This window comes from Triticum dicoccoides, chromosome 6B (assembly GCF_002162155.2).
Source record: "Triticum dicoccoides isolate Atlit2015 ecotype Zavitan chromosome 6B, WEW_v2.0, whole genome shotgun sequence".
Taxonomy (NCBI): domain Eukaryota; kingdom Viridiplantae; phylum Streptophyta; class Magnoliopsida; order Poales; family Poaceae; genus Triticum; species Triticum dicoccoides.
Genome location: NC_041391.1, coordinates 13975863 through 13992451, shown reverse-complemented (window position 1 = coordinate 13992451; position 16589 = coordinate 13975863). Strand labels below are relative to the sequence as shown.

At 44.3% G+C, this 16589-nt stretch overlaps 1 protein-coding gene across 3 annotated transcripts; it reads left to right on the top strand.

Moving 5' to 3' along the window:
• Positions 1–1313: 1313 nt before the first annotated feature.
• On the top strand, positions 1314–6259 carry LOC119325959 (disease resistance protein RGA5-like). 3 transcript variants are annotated; one of them, XM_037599679.1, is made up of 4 exons: positions 1314–1493; positions 1685–2532; positions 3029–4925; positions 5855–6259. In XM_037599679.1, exons 2-4 carry the CDS (start codon positions 1739–1741, stop codon positions 5900–5902), a joined length of 2739 nt encoding a protein of 912 aa, XP_037455576.1. In that variant the 5' UTR covers positions 1314–1493; positions 1685–1738; the 3' UTR covers positions 5903–6259. The 3 variants fall into 3 exon arrangements, with proteins under 3 accessions (XP_037455576.1, XP_037455574.1, XP_037455575.1); XM_037599677.1 differs by having other exon boundaries at positions 1592–2532; XM_037599678.1 differs by lacking the exon at positions 1314–1493 and having other exon boundaries at positions 1501–2532.
• The last annotated feature ends 10330 nt before the right edge of the window (positions 6260–16589 follow it).

The window sequence follows — 16589 nt, the reverse complement described above, 5'->3', positions numbered from 1 at the left end:
TGTTTTTGTTTTCAAAAAGGGATGCGTACATGAATGGCACACAATATGCACCACGTGAGATCTATTTTTTTCTTTGTAAAGGAATGCACACATGAAGGCCACAATGCACCACGTGATATCTAATTTTTCTTCCTAGAAAAAGGAGGCGTGCATGAAGGACACAATATGCACCATGTGAGATATTTTTTTTAAAGGGATGCTTACGTGATGGACACAGTATGCACCCGTGCATTTTCTTTTTCAAAAAGGGATGCGTACATGAATGGCACACAATATGCAGCACGTGAGATCTATTTTTTTTGTTTCAATGTGTACATGAAGGACACAATATACCACGTGATATCTAATTTTTTTCCTTCTAGAAAAAGGAGACGTACATGAAGGGCACAATGCACAAGAGATCTAAATTTGTAAGAAAAAAAACCTAGCATGTACAATTAAAAGAGAAAAGGTCCACCATGTTACGAAGATCTAATGGTTATAATTAATAAACTCGGATAAGATGGAGAATGGCGTTTTGGAGGCCGAGCTCCATGGAGGCCTTTATTTTCGAAAAAAAAAATCAAGTTTAAATTTTTATGTTATAAAAAATTCTGAAAAAATATGTGTGTATGTAAGGATGTAACCCACATGTGTGTAAAATTTCATGATGAAATGCATTGAAATGTGACCTGTATAAAAAAGACAAATCCATGGCCTGTGAGGATGAATAGTATCATGTGTTAAACAACACCAGAATTGTCTTTTTTGCACAACCCTCATTTTAAAGTATCTTGCCCTGAAAATTTGCGCACATATGTGTTATGCCTTCATGTATATCTGTACTTTTTTCAGAATTTTTTGAAATGTAAAAATATGAATTTTGATGAAATTTGAATTTTGAATCTGGAGGCATCTAGTGAGCTCGGTCACCAATGGCAATTTCCGGACAAGATGTTTCTAAATAATGGCCGGATGCTTATGATTATTGTGAGATTTTCTAGATAATCCTCTTTTTTTTAGCTAACCCGTCAGTTATTTTTTTGTATAAAGATAGATAGACGCGCTGGCCGGATAATAGAACGTGCGAACAGCATGGCAGCATGCACCTCCTTCACTCATTCCTTCCCAACCACTACGGGGAAGATTGCGACCACAATACTTTTCCGCTTCGTCCTTTCCCGATCATCACGATACACTCACGGACAGTTTTCTAAGGATTGATCCTATGGAAAGCTATCCCGCCAGTCACTCCCCCATGTGATTTCCACTGATGGGCCACTCTCCCACCAAATCTCCTACTATGAAGTGACACATTCATCCCTAACAATACCTGCGTGAAATGTGTCCATAAGTGTAGCAATCAGTGGGACGGACTCACACCTCAGCCTTCGTCTTCTCCTGCCCTCCGACGTAGTACTGGCCAGCCGCTTCCACCACCGCCGGCGAACATCCAGTAGCTACATCTTCCCCGGCCCAACACATCTTCTTCAAGCACACGTTGCAACTCTCAGGTAATCAAATCTCTCAATACTCAGCCCTCCTTTCTTCCAACGTCATGTTCCAACTTCCAATTAAAGGTTGATCTCCCTGCACTTTTGCTCTAAGATAGTTCGAAAGGATTCCAACATGTTCTCCAACTCACCCCGCAAAAAAAAGCATGTTATCCAACTCCAAAGCTCTGACCTATATTGTGCCCAAACAGAAGGTACCTCTCAAGCATAACTAGGCGCCACGAAGAATAGTTGGCCAGCAATACATGGCCGGAATAATGGTGAGCGCTTATACTGGAGCGGTGAACTCCCTCCTGGGTAAGGTGACCACCATCATGGGAGAGGAGTTCGCCAAGCTGAAAAACCTGCGAAAAGAGGTGAAGTTCATCCATGATGAGCTTGGCAGTATGAAGGATGCTCTCGAGAGACTTGCATATGTGGACCAGCTAGATCCACAGACCAAGAGTTGGAGAAACACACTGAGGGAGTTGTCTTATGACATCGAGGACATCATCGATGACTTCATGCAAAACGTTGGGGACAAAGACAAGAACTCCGGGTTTGTCTACAAGACCATTCGACGTCTCAAAACTTTAAGAGCTCGACACCAGATTTCTGGACAGATTGGAGAGATGAAGAAACTTGTGCTAGAGGCAAGGGACCGCCACAAAAGATATGCCCTTGATAAGATTATCCCCCCATCAAGTAATGTTGTTGCCATTGACCCACGAGTAAAAGCACTCTATGAAAAGGCGGCTAACCTTGTTGGCATGGAGGGGCCAAAGAATGAACTTGTAGATTGGCTAGTTGATGAGGAGAAGCAGTTGAAGGTAGTATCAATTGTGGGATTTGGAGGTCTAGGGAAAACAACACTTGCCAATGAGGTATACCATAGGCTGAAGGGAGAATTTGACATTGGTGCATTCGTGCCAGTGTCTCAAAAACCTAACATTCCACATCTTCTCCGTAGTTTACTATCCCAACTTGGGGTAGAGCCATCTATTCATGCCTGCGAGTCACATCTTATTGACAAGCTCAGAGAAGTTCTAAAGAGTAAGAGGTACATATTCTTGATCCATGTATTACTGTTTGTCATTGCCTTTGATAGCTAGATTTCTTAAGGGTACTTATTGTACGTGCCTTGTTCAATCTCAAAAAGATAATAAAAATACATTGTGCATGTAAAAACTGGGAAGAAAATCATTAGATAATCCTAATAAACAGTAAGAAGTAAATTTTGTTAAAAATATGCATCTAATAATTGCACTTAATAACATGTACAATAAAATCAGCTTATATTTGAGTTGTTTACGAAGTTTCTCATCGGTGAGCAGCATTTCTTAAACATAAGGTGTCAAATATTTTTGGTTCATGTATTTATATTTTTCTATAAATTTAATGTATGACCAATCACCACCCAATTGCTGTGTTCGTTCTGCTATTCAGCCACAACTAATCTTTGATTGAAGGAAGCTAAATATCTCTGGTTCTACCTCGTAAATTTGTTTTTGATAATTTTTTGCACTTATCTTAACTTTATGCTGAATGTTTGGCAGGTACTTGATAATAATTGATGATCTATGGGATGTAACATCCTGGGAAAATATTAAATGTGCTTTCACAGAAAATGATCTTGGCAGCAGAGTGATAGTAACCACAAGAAGTAAACAAGTTTCTATGGCATGTTGCCCCACTAGCCATGATCACATTTGTCGTGATCACATTTTGCAAATGAAGTCCCTTAGCAATGAAGACTCAAGAAGGCTATTTTTTGGCAGGATATTTGGCTCAGAAGATGCTTGCCCTGACCAGCTCAGAGATGTTTCGTTTGAAATTCTCAAAAAATGTGATGGCTTGCCCCTTGCAATTATTAGCATAGCAGGCTTGCTAGCAAGTGAAGGTCCCAAAAAAGAGGAGTGGGAACATGTACGGAAATCTTTGGGCTCAATGTATGGGGCAAAACTCACACTAGATAGGATGAGAGAAATCTTGAACCTCAGCTACAAAGACCTTCCATGTCATCTGAAGACATGCTTGTTATATGTTGGTATGTATCCGGAGGACTACACAATAAAGAGGTCGGATCTGGAACGCCAATGGATGGCGGAAGGTTTTGTTAGTAAAGAAAATGGACAAGACATGGAGAAAATTGCTAGAAACTATTTCAATGAGCTTGTCAATAGGAGCCTTGTTCAACCCGTAAGATTTGACGGCAGTGGGTCGGTGACAGAATGCAAAGTACACGATATGATGCTCGATCTTATCCTGTGTAAGTGTGCAGAAGAGAATTTTCTCACTGTAGTGGATGGTTCGCAAGACAATACAACACAGAAATACAAGGTCCGTCGGCTGTCTGTTCGCTTGAATGGTGCAGCTAATGCAACATTATTACAGGGGAAAATTAGTTTGTCACAGGTTCGGTCCGTTATGATCTTTGGATGGTCTAATATTATACCTCCTCTGTCAAATTTCAAATTCCTCCGAGTTCTTTTTGTCGAGGATTACAGGACAATCGACCTCACTGGGATGAGCGAACTATATCAGCTAAGATATATACAGATTGATGGCACTCGTGATTATGTACACCTACCAACACAGATTGGAGGGCTCCAACAATTAGAAACATTTGATATACGTCGTTGTGCTAGTGTTCCATCAAATGTAGTTCATTTGCCACGCCTGTTACATCTGCGTATTGAACATGATAGAGGGCTGCCTGATGGGATTGGCAAAATGAAATACCTGAGATCTCTTGATGGTTTTAATTTATCAGTAAACTCACTAGACAACTTCATTGGCCTTGGAGAGCTGACCAATATAAGAGATCTAACTCTCACCGGAAACATGGTGAGACATACGGATGTTCTATGCTCTTCTTTGAGAAAACTTTGTAGCCTCGAGTTCCTGTACATATGTACCGAAGGATGCATGGATGGCTTGTCTCCTCCCTGCAGCCTTCAAATCCTCGCCACAAGCTGGTTACCATGGGGTTGTTGGTTTTCCAGGGTCCCTAACTGGATGAGGGAACTTCATAACCTGCGTGTGTTGCGATTCAAAGTTGATGAGCTGCTCACGGAGGATGTTGATATTGTTGGGGAGTTGCCATCCCTCACAGACCTTATTTTATATGTACGAAGACCCCAAAATGAAATGATTGCTGTCAATGGAACAGGAGCATTCCCTGTTCTCAAACGCTTTCGACTCACCATCAGTAGCTCATCATGCCTGACATTTCAGTCTGGGGCAATGCCCATGCTCCAGGGACTCTATTTAACTTTCAGCGTCAAAGGATGGAAGCAGAACGGGGCTGGACCAGCCGGCATCGAGCACTTGCCTGCACTTGAAGAGGTGTCTGCAGAAATCCTCTACAATGGTACTACAGAATCTGAAAAATGCAGCGCTGAATCCGCCTTTAGGAATGCTGTCGACAGGCATCCCAACAATCCTCGCATCGTAAGTCTATTATTGTGATTATGATTTTTTTTTCTTGACAACAAACTTCTTATTCAACTCCGTGCAAGTTTCTGCCACCAGTATCATATACCCTCTATCCCTCAAGTTTGTTTTGGAGAACCTCCTCTAGCCGGCCATGATACACCCTCTGTTACTAGTTTCATTATGATAGAGGGCTTTTTCTGCAGTATTGCGCATGGAGATTTCAGAACTGAGTTGCTGGATATTTAGCGGTAGCCTGATTTCCACAAAAAATTATGTGAAATTTAATTTTTATTGGTAGGATTTCCCGTTATGGAAGGAAACTAAATAGGGTTATGCTCAAGATCACATTTCTGGTCTAACTTTTAACAGAAGACTAGTCGTCAACCCGTGCATTCGCACGGGCTTGTCTTTCGAATTTTGCATAACATAATTATTCTTGTTTAACAGAAGATGTTACAATTCAAATAGTTTGAAGAAATGTTATTTAAATGGTCACAAGGAATAATAATGAGTTGTATATTTTACTAATCAGGTATTCAGCATCAAATTTTTTGTTTGATTGCATTGTCGCTAATACAGCATATATATATAAACTGTATATGCGGTGCTATTCTGTCAAGGTATTCTCTTCTAGCTTTTGTGATGTATAACTTTAGCTGTTGATTTTTGAGATAGCTTTCCGCATGACTCTGTGATAAACGTCTATTTACTACTCCTAGCCGGACTCTTTGCTTAACATCACCACATGCAAAGATATGACTAGACCACCTAGCAATCTCAACTTTAAACTTGTTTGGATTAAGCTAACAATTCTTTGATTTCTCGTGGAAACTTTTTCATTGTTACATTAACGTGAGGACGTAACAAGCATGTGGCCGTGTGTTGAACTCCCTCACCTGTGTAATTTCAGACTATTGACCTGTTTGGATGATATTGGCTTGCAGGCTATGAAATATGGATGCCAATATCGGTTAACTGGGATAGGTTTGTGAAGACTGAACAACGGAATGCTGCATTCAGATGGAGATGGACTGATGTTTCTCCCAACTGTAAGATCGAGCTACGGGTCTTCACTTCCTGTGCCACCCAATCCCATTTACCCTTTGTGAACATTCAGTTCATTATCTCAGTGTTGCGGTCTGTTACCTCTCTAAGATGATGATCACGCTTTGATTATGCTTGTAATAAATACGGCTTGGTGCTGGGCAGAAGTTTGCACGGATAGATGGTGCTTCCTCCCAGGTTTTCCAGCCTCCGGATTATCTTGTTCCTTTTTTTTGTGTGCTTTACTTTCTATTGAACTGAACGTTCCTGTCTCAAGATTCGAGATAAAACTTTTTAAAAGACGATTGATTGGAAATGTGTTGAAATTTGCTTGGTTTCAATGTAAACGCGCTATGAGATGTTCCACTCATGGTATTGAAGGTTTGGCACGGCCCCGGCATCGCAAGGCACCGTTAACATCGTCTCCTTGTCATTTCAGCTGGTGTGCCATCCAGTGTGCTTGCTTATTTTCTAGTTGATGCATTTTATTTACAAAGCTAGTCTCTCCCTGGTCGATGCCAACCACAGCTCTGCCCACATCTGCGCCACTTAGTCTTACCTGTTTCTTAATATGGCTTCATGCATCAACTGATGCAGATGCCGGAGGTAATCCTCCTTCCCCCCAAAAAAATTGAACTGTTTCTTCTCTGTGAATCTGGTTCATCATCTCTCAGTGTTTCCTCTTGGAGATGATGGCCACACTTTAATTATGTGCGTATTGAGGCTTGGTCGTGCCCAGGAGTTTGCACTCAAAGATATAGTGCCTTGCTCCTTCCTCCCAGCTTGTCCAAGTGTTCGGTCTCATCTGTTTTTTGTTGTTGTTTGCTGTTTACTCTGTTTCGGGTGTTGGAGTATCTAAACGCACCCAACCTGTTCGACTAATTGACTAGTACTCGTTCTTGGCAAAACCGAGTTTGCTGTCGTGTCCACTCCACTCTCATAGTGATGGCTGAGGGGGATCCGTCACTACGTCGGCCTGAACTTTTCATTGATGGTAACAGGAAAAGACATCATACAAGGTTTAAATACGAAGATGACAGAAAAGAAAGTGAACAGGGAAACAAGCGGCTAGATGAAACAACATTGTGCGCCAGTCTCGAAGAAGAGCCTAGCGGACTAGGGTCCTCCACTATGATATGCTTTGTTGTTGTGTTTGTCAAAATCTGATCTATGTTGGTTAATCCTTCTATGAAGAAATCAACTTGTTTTTTTCTCTTTCAGAGAAAACTTTTTATTTTGATTGCCTCTGTGTGTTTCGGCTAAAGAAAAGCCCAGAATAGTGAGACTCGGTCGAATGCATAACCACCACCAAAATATATTCAGCCCATAACTAACATTAGCTCATCCTTTTTCGACAAAGGGTGGATTTTATTAGCTCAAAATGGAGCATCAAGTGATACAAACACAGTGAGCACACATTCAGCCTCTGCATAGTTAGGATGCACACAGCCAACCCCAACTGACATAAAAAAAACACCGACAATTAGCAAAGTCAAACATGACCAAAGCTATGCCTTAGTGGAGCAAAAAGAAAAATAAAAACTCCAAAGCGATCAAGCCAGAGATCACAATCTACAACAGCAACCATATCTGCACGAACCATCCACTACTAGGGAAAACGCTATACACAGAGGTATAGCAGTAGCGTTGGTCAAAACTCAGCGCTAGCGCTACTTAGTAGTAGCGCTTGTTGCAAAACCACGCTACAATCATTATTTTAGCAGTAGCGCGTCTTCACAGAAAAGCGCTACTACTAAAATTCTCTCACTGGTGCCGGTAGGCTAGGAATAGTAGCAGCGCTTCTCCCAGAAGCACGCTACTGCTAAAAACATTGTAGCAGCGCGTTTCTTCTTTACAGCGTTACTGCTATGTAAAAGAAAATAAATAGAAAAATAAGTAAAAAAGTAAATGAAAATGAAAGAAATAGAAAAAGGAGAAATGAAAAAAAGAAAATGTAAAGAAAACAAAAGAAAAAGAAAAAGAAAACAGAAAGGGTTAGCTGCAGCACGTTTCTCTGAAACACGCTATAGCTATCTTAGCTATAGCGCGTTTCAGCAAAACGCGCTGCTGCTAGTTTGACTCAAATCCCGGTGGCCCTGGCTCAAAATTTTGCTAAGTCCTTTCCCCTCCTCTCTACTCCCCCCTGTCCCCCAACTGCTCCATCGCCGCCGTTGCCCTGCCGCGTGCCTTCGACCACACCGCCGCCGCCCGCCGCCGAGGCCGCCTTCGACCACACCGCCGCCGCCCGCCGTCTTCGACCACACCGCCGCCGCCCGAGGCCGCCCCCTCTGTTGGGGAACGTTGCAGAAAATTAAAAATTTTCCTACGGTTTCACCAAGATCCATCTATGAGTTCATCTAGCATAGAGTCATGGGAGAGTGATTGCATCTACATACCACTTGTAGATCGCGTGCGGAGGCGTTCAATGGAACGGGGATGATGGAGTCGTACTCGCCGTGATTCAGATCACCGATGACCTAGTGCTGAACGGACAGCACCTCCGCATTCAACACACGTACGGAGCGGATGACGTCTCCTCCTTCTTGATCCAGCAAGGGGGAAGGAGAGGTTGATGATGATCCAGCAGCACGACGGCGTGGTGGTGGATGCAGCAGAACTCCGGCAGGGCTTCGCTAAGCAACTACGGGAGGAGGAGGAGGTGTTGCAGGGAGGAGGGAGGCGCCAGGGCTTATGGGTGCGGCCACCCCTCCCTCCCCTCCCTTTATATAGGTGCAAGAGAGGGGGGAGGGCGCAGCCTTGCCCCTTCCTCCAAGGAAGGGGTGCGGCCAAGAGGGGGGGAGGAGTCCATCCTCCCCAAGGCATCTTGGAGGTGCCTTCCCCCTTTAGGACTCTCCCCTTTTTCTTATATCTTGGCGCATGGGCCTCTTGGGGCTGGTGCCCTTGGCCCATATAGGCCAAGGCGCACCCCCTACAGCCCATGTGGCCCCCCGGAGCAGGTGGACCCCCCCGATGGACCCCCGGACCCCTTTCGGCACTCCCGGTACAATACCGATAACGCGCGAAACTTTTCCGGCGACCAAAATAAGACTTCCTATATATAAATCTTTACCTCCGGACCATTCCGGAACTCCTCGTGACGTCCGGGATATCATCCGGGACTCCGAACAACATTCGGTTTGCTGCATACTCATATTCATAGAACCCTAGCGTCACCGAACCTTAAGTGTGTAGCCCCTACGGGTTCGGGAGACATGCAGACATGACCGAGACGGCTCTCGGGCAATAACCAACAGCGGGATCTGGATACCCATGTTGGCTCCCACATGCTCCTCGATGATATCATCGGATGAACCACGATGTTGAGGATTCAATCAACCCCGTATACTATTCCCTTTGTCAATCGGTATTTTACTTGCCCGAGATTCGATCGTCGGTACCCCAATACCTCGTTCAATCTCGTTGCCGGCAAGTCACTTTACTCGTACCATAATGCATGATCCCGTGACCAAACACTTGGTCGCTTTGAGCTTATTATGATGATGCACTACCGAGTGGGCCCAGTGATACCTCTCCGTCATACGGAGTGACAAATCCCAGTCTCGATCCGTGTCAACCCAACAGACACTTTTGGAGATACCTGTAATGCACCTTTATAGTCACCCAGTTACGTTGTGACGTTTGGTACACCCAAAGCACTCCTACGGTATCCGGGAGTTACACGATCTCATGGTCTAAGGAAGAGATACTTGACATTGGAAAAGCTCTAGGATTGGGTCTTGTCTATCACATCATTCTCCTAATGATGTGATCCCGTTATCAATGACATCCAATGTCCATAGTCAGGAAACCATGACTATCTGTTGATCAACGAGCTAGTCAACTAGAGGCTCACTAGGGACATATTGTGGTCTATGTATTCACACGTGTATTACGATTTCCGGATAATACAATTATAGCATGAATAAAAGACAATTATCATGAGCAAGGAAATATAATAATAATACTTTTATTATTGCCTCTAGGGCATATTTCCAACAGTCTCCCACTTGCACTAGAGTCAATAATCTAGTTACATTGTGATGAATCGAACACCCATAGAGTTCTGGTGTTGATCATGTTTTGCTCGCGGAAGAGGTTTAGTCAACGGATCTGCGACATTCAGATCCGTATGCACTTTGCAAATTTCTATGTCCCCATCTTGAACATTTTCACCAATGGAGTTGAAGCGACGCTTGATGTGCCTGGTCTTCTTGTGAAACCTGGGCTCCTTGGCAAGTGCAATAGCTCCAGTGTTGTCACAGAAGAGTTTGATCGGCTCCGACGCATTGGGTATGACTCCTAGGTCGGTGATGAACTCCTTCACCCAAATTGCTTCATGTGCTGCCTCCGAGGCTGCCATGTACTCCGCTTCACATGTAGATCCCGCCACGACGCTCTGCTTGCAGCTGCACCAGCTTACTGCTCCACCATTTAACATATACACATATCCGGTTTGTGACTTTGAGTCATCCAGATCTGTGTCGAAGCTAGCATCGACGTAACCCTTTATGATGAGCTCTTCGTCACCTCCATAAACGAGAAACATGTCCTTTGTCCTTTTCAGGTACTTCAGGATATTCTTGACCGCTGTCCAGTGTTCTTTGCCGGGATTACTTTGGTACCTTCCTACCAAACTTACGACAAGGTTTACATCAGGTCTGGTACACAGCATGGCATACATAATAGAACCTATGGCCGAGGCATAGGGGATGACACTCATCTCTTCTTTATCTTTTGCCGTGGTCGGGCATTGAGCCGAGCTCAATTTCACACCTTGCAAAATAGGCAAGAACCCTTTCTTGGACTGATCCATTTTGAACTTCTTCAAAATCTTATCAAGGTATGTGCTTTGTGAAAGACCTATGAGGCGTCTTGATCTATCTCTATAGATCTTGATGCCTAATATATAAGCAGCTTCTCCAAGGTCCTTCATTGAAAAACTTTTATTCAAGTAGGCCTTAATGTTGTCCAAGAGTTCTATATCATTTCCCATCAAAAGTATGTCATCTACATATAATATGAGAAATGCTACAGAGCTCCCACTCACTTTCTTGTAAACGCGGGCTTCTCCATAAGTCTGCATAAACCCAAAAGCTTTGATCATCTCATCAAAGCGAATGTTCCAACTCCGAGATGCTTGCACCAGCCCATAAATGGATCGCTGGAGCTTGCATACTTTGTTAGCATTCTTAGGATCGACAAAACCTTCCGGCTGCATCATATACAGCTCTTTCTTGAGATAACCGTCAAGGAATGCCGTTTTGACGTCCATCTGCCATATCTCATAATCATAGTATGCGGCAATTGCTAACATGATTCAGACGGACTTAAGCTTCTCTAGGGGAGAGAAAGTCTCATCGTAGTCAATCCCTTGAACTTGTCGATAACCCTTAGCGACAAGTCGAGCTTTATAGATGGTAACATTACCATCCGCGTCCGTCTTCTTCTTAAAGATCCATTTGTTTTCTATCGCTCGCCGATCATCGGGCAAGTCTGTTAAAGTCCATACTTTGTTTTCATACATGGATCCTATCTCGGATTGCATGGCTTCAAGCCATTTGTTAGAATCTGGGCCTGCCATCGCTTCTTCATAGTTCGAAGGTTCACCGTTGTCTAACAACATGATTTTCAGGACAGGGTTGCCGTACCACTCTAGTGCGGAACGTTTCCTAGTGGACCTACGAAGTTCAGTAGCAATTTGATCCGAAGTACCTTGATCATCATCATTAATTTCCTCTCCAGTCGGTGTAGGCACCACAGGAACATTTTCCTGAGCTGCACTACTTTCCGGTTCAAGAGGTAGTACTTCATCGAGTTCTACTTTCCTCCCACTTACTCCTTTCGAGAGAAACTCTTTTTCCAGAAAGGATCCGTTCTTGGCAACAAAGATCTTGCTTTCGGATCTAAGGTAGAAGGTATACCCAATGGTTTCCTTAGGGTATCCTATGAAGACGCATTTTTCCGACTTGGGTTCGAGCTTTTCAGGTTGAAGTTTCTTGACATAAGCATCGCATCCCCAAACTTTTAGAAACGACAGCTTAGGTTTCTTCCCAAACCATAATTCATACGGTGTCGTCTCAACGGATTTAGGCGGTGCCCTATTTAAAGTGAATGTAGCTGTCTCTAGAGCGTATCCCCAAAATGATAGCGGTAAATCGGTACGAGACATAATAGATCGCACCATATCCAATAGAGTGCGATTACGATGTTCGGACACATCGTTACGCTGAGGTGTTCCAGGCGGCGTGAGTTGTGAAACGATTCCACATTTCCTTAAGTGTGTACCAAATTCATGACTTAAATATTCTCCTCCACGATCTGATCGCAAGAATTTTATCTTTCGGTCACGTTGATTCTCTACTTCATTCTGAAATTCCTTGAACTTTTCAAAGGTCTCAGACTTGTGTTTCATCAAGTAGACATACCCATATCTACTCAAGTCATCAGTGAGAGTGAGAACATAACGATATCCTCCGCGAGCCTCAACACTCATTGGACCGCACACATCGGTATGTATGATTTCCAATAAGTTGGTTGCTCGCTCCATTGTTCCGGAGAACGGAGTCTTGGTCATCTCGCCCATGAGGCATGGTTCGCATGTGTCAAATGATTCATATCGAGAGACTCTAAAAGTCCATCAGCATGGAGCTTCTTCATGCGCTTGACACCAATGTGACCAAGGCGGCAGTGCCACAAGTATGTGGGACTATCGTTATCAACTTTACATCTTTTGGTATTCACACTATGAACATGTGTAACATTACGTTCGAGATTCATTAAGAATAAACCATTGACCATCGGAGCATGACGATAAAACATTTCTCTCATATAAATAGAACAACCATTATTTTCGGATTTAAATGAGTAGCCATCTCATATTAAACGAGATCCTGATACAATGTTCATGCTCAAACTTGGTACTAAATAACAATTATTGAGGTTTAAAACTAATCCCGTAGGTAAATGTAGAGGTAGCGTGCCGACGGCGATCACATCGACCTTGGAACCATTCCCGACGCGCATCGTCACCTCGTCCTTCGCCAGTCTCCGTTTATCCCGCAGCTCCTGCTGTGAGTTACATATATGAGCAACGGCACCGGTATCAAATACCCAAGAGTTACTACGAGTACTGGTAAGGTACACATCAATTACATGTATATCAAATATACCTTTAGTGTTGTCGGCCTTCTTGTCTGCTAAGTATTTGGGGGCAGTTCCGCTTCCAGTGACCCTTCCCTTTGCAATAAAAGCACTCAGTCTCAGGCTTGGGTCCATTCTTTGACTTCTTCCCGGCAACTGGCTTACCGGGCGCGGCAACATCCTTGCCGTCCTTCTTGAAGTTCTTCTTTCCCTTGCCCTTCTTGAACTTAGTGGTTTTATTGACCATCAACACTTGATGCTCCTTCTTGATTTCTACCTCTGCTGACTTCAGTATTGAAAATACTTCAGGAATAGTTTTCACCATCCCCTGCATATTGTAGTTCATCACAAAGCTCTTATAGCTTGGTGGGAGCGACTGAAGGATTCTGTCAATGACCGCCTCGTCCGGGAGGTTAATGTCCAGCTGGGACAGGCGGTTGTGCAACCCAGACATTTTGAGTATGTGCTCACTGACAGAACTATTTTCCTCCATCTTACAACTGTAGAACTTGTCGGAGACTTCATATCTCTCGACCCGGGCATGAGCTTGGAAAACCATTTTCAGCTCCTCGAACATCTCATATGCTCCGTGTTGCTCAAAACGCTTTTGGAGCCCCGGTTCTAAGCTGTAAAGCATGCCGCACTGAACGAGGGAGTAATCATCAGCACGAGACTGCCAAGCATTCATAATGTCTTGGTTCTCTGGGATGGGTGCATCACCTAGCGGTGCTTCTAGGACATATTGTTTCTTGGCTGCTATGAGGATGATCCTCAGGTTCCGGACCCAGTCCGAATAGTTGCTGCCATCGCCTTTCAGCTTGGTTTTCTCTAGGAACGCGTTGAAGTTCATGGTGACATGAGCGTTGGCCATTTGATCTACAAGACATATTTTGCAAAGACTTTAGACTAAGTTCATGGTAATTAAGTTCATCTAATCAAATTGTTTAATGAACTCCCACTCAGATTTGACATCCCTCTAGTCATCTAAGTGTTACATGATCCGAGTCGACTAGGCCCTGTCCGATCATCACGTGAGACGGACTAGTCATCATCGGTGAACATCTCCATGTTGATCGTATCTTCCATACGACTCATGTTCGACCTTTCGGTCTCTTGTGTTCTGAGGCCATGTCTGTACATGCTAGGCTCGTCAAGTTAACCCTAAGTGTTTATGCATGTGTAAAACTGTCTTACACCCGTTGTATGTGAACGTAAGGATCTATCACACCCGATCATCACATGGTGCTTCGAAATGACGAACTTTAGCAACGGTGCACAGTTAGGGGGAACACTTTCTTGAAATTATTATAAGGGATCATCTTATTTACTACCGTCATTCTAAGTAAACAAGATGCATAAAACATAGTAAACATCACATGCAATTATATAAAGTAGTGACATGATATGGCCAATATCATATAGCTCCTTTGATCTTCATCTTCGGGGCTCCATGATCATCTTGTCACCGGCATGACACCATGATCTCCATCATCGTGTCTCCATGAAGTTGCTCGCCAACTATTACTTCTACTACTATGGCTAACGCGTTTAGCAACAGAGTAAAGTAATTTACATGGCGTTCTTCAATGACACGCAGGTCATACAAAAATAAAGACAACTCCTCTGGCTCCTGCCGGTTGTCATACTCATCGACATGCAAGTCGTGATTCCTATTACAAGAACATGATCTCATACATCACACATATCATTCATCATTCATCACAACTTTGGCCATATCATATCACAAAACACTTGCTGCAAAAACAAGTTAGACGTCCTCTAACTGTTGTTGCAAGTTTTACGTGGCTGCAATAGGGTTCTAGCAAGAACGTTTTCTTACCTACGTGAAAGCCACAACGTGATTTGTCAACTTCTATTTACCCTTCATAAGGACCTTTTTCATCGAATCCGCTCCAACTAAAGTGGGAGAGACAAACACCCGCCAGCCACCTTATGCAACTAGTGCATGTTAGTCGATGGAGCTGGTCTCACGTAAGCGTACGTGTAAGGTTGGTCCGGGCCGCTTCATCCCACAATACCGCTGAAGCAAGATAAGACTAGTAGCGGCAAGCAAGTTGACAAGATCTACGCCCACAACAAAATTGTGTTCTACTCGTGCAATAGAGAACTACGCATAGACCTAGCTCATGATGCCACTGTTGGGGAACGTTGCAGAAAATTAAATTTTTTCCTACGGTTTCACCAAGATCCTTCTATGAGTTCATCTAGCAATGAGTCATGGGAGAGTGATTGCATCTACATACCACTTGTAGATCGCGTGCGGAAGCGTTCAATGGAACGGGGATGATGGAGTCGTACTCGCCGTGATTCAGATCACCGATGACATAGTGCTGAACGGGCAGCACCTCCTCGTTGAACACACGTACGGAGCGGATGACGTCTCCTCCTTCTTGATCCAGCAAGGCGGGAGGAGAGGTTGATGATGATAGAGAGAGAGGAGCGAGCCAGTCAAGGCCGCCATGGATGCGCGACCACGAAGCCCACGCTTGCCGCCTTGGCACCGGCCGTGCTCGTCGCCCTTGCCGCCTGTGGCGCTCGTCGCCCCGGCCATGGCGCCGCCCGCGCTCGTCGCCCCGGCTGCCCGCCGCATCACTTGTCGCCCCGGCAAGGGCGCCGCCCGTGCTTCGTCGCACCGGCCATGGCGCCGCCCCGCGCTCGTCGCCCCGGCCGTCCGTGCTCGCCGTTCTGGCTGCCCGCACTCGCCGGAGATCCCCGAGCTGACCCGTGGTAGGAAATCTACTAGTGTTTTCTGGCTGACCGATGCTAAAGCTGGTTCCAGCAAAAAATCATGCGAGTTGTAGCTTTTTTTGTCATGGATGCAGCTCCGCCTCATCAATGATTGACTCGTTCAGCAAAAAACAGAGATGCCCGTTGTAGTATTTTTCCCATGTTGGTCGTAGCAAATGAAGACAATGGTTGCAGGAAAAAATCCTCATCGCCGCCGTCGAGCTTGCAGCTCCACGAGGAAAAAAGGGGATGTAGCAAAATTCCTCGACGGGTGTAGCAAAAACTACAACGGTTGCAGCAAGAAAAGGCGATGTCGTCCCGGGACTTAGCTCGGCCATGAATGAATGTAGAAAAAAATGAAACGGGTGTAGCAAAACAAATCATCGGTTGCAGCAAAAATATATACCGGTTGTAACAAAAAAAGAAAAGAAAAAAACACCATGGTCACCATGGTCGCCGTTCGAAGAAGCCCGTTCTGGCAATTTTGGACGCCGGTTTCTACAGTTGAAGCTTTTTTAGTCAACGGTTGTAGCTTTTCCCTTTTCACAATGCCTGGTTGGTGCTTTTTTCATATACTGTTAAAACTTTTTCTATCATGGTTGCAGCATTGCCCCCACCCTCCCAGCTTCTGCCATCTCCGGTTTAAACGTATTTCATGGTCGGTTGCAGCTTTGCACGTTGCACATAACTGGTTGTATCACCATGCAGCAAAAAGTGAACACTGTCCATGGCCATGGGGTCGTCGAG

Coding starts and splice junctions, on each gene's coding strand:
- LOC119325959 (XM_037599679.1), top strand. CDS start 1,739: ATGGCCGGAATAATGGTGAGCGCTTATACTGGAGCGGTGAACTCCCTC. Junction 2,533..3,028: donor GAAGTTCTAAAGAGTAAGAG/GTACATATTCTT, acceptor AATGTTTGGCAG/GTACTTGATAATAATTGATG. Junction 4,926..5,854: donor ATCCCAACAATCCTCGCATC/GTAAGTCTATTA, acceptor ATTGGCTTGCAG/GCTATGAAATATGGATGCCA.